This window comes from Cebidichthys violaceus, unplaced genomic scaffold, assembly GCF_023349555.1.
Source record: "Cebidichthys violaceus isolate CVI_PGR_0920_01 unplaced genomic scaffold, fCebVio1.0.p SCAF_23, whole genome shotgun sequence".
Lineage (NCBI taxonomy): Eukaryota > Metazoa > Chordata > Actinopteri > Perciformes > Stichaeidae > Cebidichthys > Cebidichthys violaceus.
The window spans coordinates 8,740,211-8,746,210 of NW_027176406.1; the positions used below are offsets into that span (position 1 = coordinate 8,740,211).

General features: G+C 44.6%; 1 protein-coding gene across 1 annotated transcript in view; it reads left to right on the plus strand.

Annotated features, from left to right (window-relative positions):
- Window positions 1-6,000, plus strand: part of cep112 (centrosomal protein 112) — a 48,219-nt gene that overhangs the window by 20,230 nt on the left and 21,989 nt on the right. Inside the window, exons 12-16 of the mRNA XM_068719083.1 lie at window positions 486-629; window positions 4,012-4,166; window positions 4,432-4,561; window positions 4,671-4,763; window positions 4,898-4,957. Coding sequence (XP_068575184.1) covers window positions 486-629; window positions 4,012-4,166; window positions 4,432-4,561; window positions 4,671-4,763; window positions 4,898-4,957 — 582 coding nt within the window. The remainder of the gene's footprint in view (window positions 1-485; window positions 630-4,011; window positions 4,167-4,431; window positions 4,562-4,670; window positions 4,764-4,897; window positions 4,958-6,000) is intronic.

Genomic DNA, 6,000 nt, shown 5'->3' on the forward strand with positions numbered 1-6,000 from the left:
TAAGCAGCCCTGAGCCAGAGGAAGACTTTTTGATAGCTTGAGACTGGCAGACTTTGCTGGAAGCAGGCAAGCTCTGCTGTACTGTTAGAGAGTATATTTATTCTTTCATGCTGTGCTTAAGTTAATGTGTTTTTTTTTCTCTCTTTTTTGAGCTGAAAAATTAATACTCTCTGCCCTGGGTAAATTGTGTTTTCACTCCTGATAGCTCTAGCTAACCGAGCTCAATAAGATCCTAATGCAATTTCCACTCATCTCTTCAGGGTCACTTAGCATCTGATGAGCCACAATTTTTCTTAGATGTAATAATAAAGACAATAATCTACTTCATAAATGTGGTTTATTCCCCTTGAATAAGCAAGACATTAGATGCATAAGGAAATAGATAATAAACGAGACGGTGGCAAAAAGTAAATGAAGCAAAGTAGACGTGGAAATACAAGGAAACAGAAGTGCGACTGATGCGTAGTTATTCTCTGCCCCTCCAGCTGCATGCTGCTGTGACAGAGATGGAGCAGGAGAAGTTTCAACTGCAGAAGAAACACACTGAGAGCATCCAGGAGCTGCTGGAGGACACCAACCTCCGGCTGGCTAAGATGGAGGCCGAGTATAATGCTCGGTCACACGCGACCGTGAGTACAGGAACATGTGTTTCGTTATTGATCGAGCTGCAGGAACCTTTAGTTTTGTCAGCACGTTGTATTATTTACAGCCGCTTTATGTATATGAGAACATTTGTGGCATCAAGTGAGGACACTTTGAACAACTTATCCCAGACCTCATGTAACATGATTTAACTTGGATTAGTATACTCATGTTTATTCCATCCGCCTGTCGAGCATTCGCTTGCTGCTGTTTAGGGAATTCATCTCAAACAGCAGCAGGAGATTCAAGTGTTCAGACACCTCGTGTGGGCAGATTATTTTCTATACCAAACACCAGACTTTCACTGGAACAAACAGGATTTTGGGTGAGTTGATGGGTGTATTTTTGCATTAAATTCTTTGCCTTGTTTAGCTCTAAGGAAAGTGTATACATGTGTAAAACAGTGACCCGTGTCACTCCATGGCTCAGATGAAGGGAGACTTCCTGTAACCTTTGGGCGAGAATGACTCGCATATCTTACCTCTGTCATCTTTTTAAAGGTCTTTGATCCAAGTGTGTATTAAATCTTCCGCATACACACACACACACACACACACACACACACACACACACACACACACACACACACACCTCCTAAAGCTACAGTTTCTTTGATGTCATATGAAAGGATTTGGGGTTTTAGGTGGGATCGTGCACATTACACTAATGGGGACCATCAACACCATGGGCCAGTTGAATACACTGCTTGATAAATAGTATTGTTATTAGTATCAGCATTCGTGGGCTCTCGTACGTATCACACATATCGCTTCTGGCCTTAATCTGTCAGCAGGCCAACATTTAAAAGGCATCAAACACTGGACAGTGCAGGGCCGGTGGTGAGGCCTCTCTTTTAATAATTAAGGACAGACGAGGCCCCCGAGAATGAAAAGAGCCCCTGTCACTGTAAATTAGCTGCTCTCCTGCTGTGAGTTTGGCCTGACACACACACACACACACACACACACACACACACACACACACACACACACACACACACACACGCACGCCTTTTGTAGGAAGTTCAAAGTGAACTTTATCTCAGGTGAGTTATTACAGCACACTTGTTTTGTGGATGGTGTCTCCAACCCTAAATCTTTTAGTATCAATGTTCTCTTGTGTTCTTTTTTTGGAGAAAAGGTTCATTTTACTCTGTTGACTTGTCGCTGATAGTGATACTAGTACAACAGTTCAAGATGCCAGTCAGAAGACCTGAGTTTAGACATGTTGTACTTTGAGAATATTCAGTCCTCCACGACTTTGACCCTGTAGCTTCAGTAACTTTGCGTGTGTGCTTTGCACAGTTAATGATACTGTGTGCCGATTCGTTTCAGGCTACTCCTCCTCCTCTGCTCATTGTGAGGGGGAGACGCAGCTGCTAATAAAAAGTTCATACCCAGAACACAATGTGCAAAGTTCACTCGGTTCAACAGTTAAAGTATGCGAGCCAAGACAAACTCAGACTGATGATTCATTTTCATCTTAAATAGCAGTGAAATGAAGACTGTCCATCGGCCCAACGCTACCTGTTTAGATTTCTATCAAAGATCTCACAAGGGGCTTACAGATATGTCAGATGTTGTTATTTTTGGACGCAACCTATGAGCAGGTAGAGTGACTGAGTAGGTGTTTGAAAAGAAAGACAAGCCGGTATCTGCCTGGGTATTGCGCCATTCAAACTCTAGACTGTAGTCCATGCATGTCCATAATTAAACTGACTGATAATGGAGGTATGATTAATATGGTCTTGTGGTTTAGAGATGAACTAGTAGGAATAATCCTCTCTTTGTACTGCCGATAGTTGGCTGATTGTTGATCTAGTATTTTGTTATATTTTCTGTTGTTAGGCCTGTGTGTAACATAACTGTGTGTTCTTGTGTATGAACAGTACAGGTACTTAAAGTCAATATTGTCTTAAAGTGGTATCGGCATTAGAAAACCATATCTGTGCATCCCCAGTAACTGTCATAGTAAAAACAGGCGTAAACATTGCAGTGTTAGTAGGAGTATTTTGGTGACACCTGTCCCACAAGTCCACAGTTTACTCTGTCTTCTTTTCTCATGTCTTCGTCGACTTGCTGCTCCACCTCTCACACAACATTCATGCATACACACAGCCTGACGAGCCTCAGGAGATGAGTGATGCAGGCTGTCTTCCAGATACGAAAACTGTAAAAGTTCATCCACCACTCCGTATGACTTTTTTTGGTTACAAAATTACATGTTACTACTTCAAAGACTTTGTCACTTCTAAATCTCTGAAGGGCAGCAGAGCTCATAATGTACGTTATGCAGTCTGCTCTTCACACCTTGTAATTCTCCTTCTAAAACACCTCATTAGGGGATGTAATTTGCTCCCTCCCTAGTGTGTCCAGGTGTGCCCGGTCCAGCCTCGGCTCTCTGGCAGGAGATGAGAAGAAGCGCCTGTCCATACTAAGTGTCAGCACGCGTCCCGGCACAACACAGGCCCCCTTGTTCCTCTCCTCAGCACCCTACGCCGCTAACACAAAATATCTCTCAGCAGCCTCGCCGGGCGCTGCTCTCGCACTCTGTTCAAACACACGGCTCCCTCCTTTTTGCCATCGTTCCACTTCCCTGTCATCGCCAGCCTCTGTCATCATCTAAATTGACTAGCACGCTCCATCTTTAATCAGCGTCCCGTCATCACCTTTATCAGCCTGCCCACGCCGCATTCCACGCTGTAACAAGCGCACGCATACAAAGACTTGCATGCAGGGGGACAGTATATGCACAGACGGGACGTTTTCTCTTCATCAAATCGGTTGCCGGAAGAAGCTGTCTGCGTCAGCTGGTCTTTGATCATTGTCTTTATTGAAAATCTGAATCCTGTTTGAGCTTTGCACGTTTTCCAATGAAATATACAGTGGAGTTATCTAATCTCACACGTGATTAGTTTGATTGTTCAGTGTTCTGTATCACAAGTTGGACAGTGTACAAAATGACAGTGAAGCTCGCTCTGGTCTGCACTTCGCCGTGTGTATATTTCACGAACGAAACAGGGACCCGTTGATCAAAATGTTTCTCCACAGCGCCGCCTGTGGCCAGAAACTACGCACTGTACCTTTTTAAGCAGCTGAGACTTCAATAGTCCTGTTACAGTCAGATTTAATTAACATGATAACTAGACTCTATACACTTTATTTATTTAATAAGAGTTACAGGGTTTCCAAATGTCAGCTACATTGTAAGCCCCAGCTTCCAGCTTCTTATTAGCGACCAGATTTCTGTGTCTCACTTCTACTGTGGGAGGATGCAACCCTCTGACCCGTGATATTTTTCTCAGTCTAGCGCCCTCACTGGTTCAAGCTGTTTTGGTGCAGTGATTTCTGTGTGTGCTTGCGGTTTCAGGAGCAAACGGTGCGTGAGCTGGAGATGCGGGTGAAACAGCAGTCCGTGGAGGTGGAGAAGGGCAACGCGCTGCGTCAAAGGGTGACGCAGGAGAAGGCCCAGTTGGAGATTCACATTGCATCCATCAGCGGCGAACTGCAGGAGGCCAACAGACGGTCTGTGAAATAGAGAGCGATAAATGTGTTTGCCAATGCTTAATAACTAGGTTGTCACAATGTCCTCTGTATTATACAATATCTGCGCGAGGTCTTAAGTCACATGTTACTGTCAGGATGCGTGTAAGGCGCCAAGAAACCCTTTAAATCTGCTGAGACCAAACTATAGCAACAGGGAGGGGAAGTGACTCGTGTAATTATTTAATTGGGGAATAGGAACAGGTTATGTGTTAACCGTCCTGCCGTGCTCTTTAACTGTCCACAGACATCTGATCCTGCAGAAGGAGAAGGAGCAGCAGAGTGAGCAGCACGAGCAGACCGTGCAGAAGCTCCAAGCCAAACACGAGACTGATCTGAGCCACTTGCATAAGGAACATGCTCTGTCTGCTGCCAAGGTCCACATTACCAGAACACCTCGACAATGCTATGACAAATATACAGTTCACTGACTCAAAGCACAAATTTGTACCAGAGTAGTTTTTAACAATTTCCTCTCTCTTCCAGTCCTCTGAGGTGATGGAGGACTTTGAGAAAAGTATAGCACTACTCAAACAGCAGCTCCAGGACAGTCAACACCGAAAACACCAGGAAGTCAGGGTACGATTTGGGGGGGCACGTTTTAAATGTTAAATTTAAGGTTTAAATTAAGGTTAGAATGGGCTTGTCTTTGTGTGGTGTGTCACAGTATCACCTCCGCCACACAGTATCATTCCAACTCTGCTTCCTTCCAGGATCAAGGGATGAAGTTTCACCAGGAAAAAGACGAAGTGCGGATCAACTGTGAGAAAAAGGTAGTGTGTGCACACTTCAGAGAAAGCCATCCACTGAGCTCCATGGCTTCTGTCGTTGCATTGAAACAGCCCTGGACACAGTTATTACGGTCAAGTGGAGATCAAAGCCCGGAGTCACATGTTCCTTTTTTTGTTCCCCTTACTTTTATGTCTGGTCTCGTAAAATCAGGGCCGTGATTAACAAGTAGATGAAGGACTGGGCAAAGAAGAAAGAGAGGAAGATGGGAAATGTATGATTTAGCATAAAAGTTAGAAAGCAAAGAAAGTTGAGAATGGGGAGTTATAAGGAAATCTGAATAAACTTGTAGAGTCACTCTGCAAAAGAGCACTTTCAAAAGAGACATTTCTCCCATTGAAGTGTGCACTGTCAGTGTACCCGGCCCTACACTTAATTGCCTTTTACTTTTGAGGGACCCTCTTCAAAGCCACAGAGCAGCTGTAAACCATAGAGTGAAGAGACTATTCTTAACAATCTGAGCTGGACCAGACCGGTCCAAGCCAGACTTCTTAGGTGAAAGTTGTGTTTTAAAGACCTGCTGCACCTGGGTCATCTTCAAAGTGCCATAGTTATAATGTGTGTGCTCGTGGCAGGCTGGCATGCCCAGAGACGGGGCCCCTCTGGCTGAGACACCTGCAAGAACTTAGCAGGCCTTTGTGCACTTCACTCAGGGTCAGGGAGAATTTCAATTAAGCTTCTCTGAAAGAAAGTCAGTCGTTTTGTGTGTTTTGTATCCCGTCCTTGTAATAAGCCTGAATCTTTTTTTCTTCCTTCTGGACGGCAAGAGGAGATTTTAAACAATGAAGGAAAGAGGAGTCAGGGTTTCATTTTCTTCTGAAAGATTCCTCTTCCCACTCCTCAGTAGTGGTAAACGAGACGCGTTATGGAGGCCACAGTACGGTATCTGGACGTAACAGGGGCCCATATGGCTGCCACAGATCCAGAGTGAGAGGCCCTCTCTGATGGGGTGATAGAGAGAAGAGACGAGACCAGATGCACAAGGTCACAGACGGCAGAGCTTTGTTGAGTGATGTTTGATGGTGTC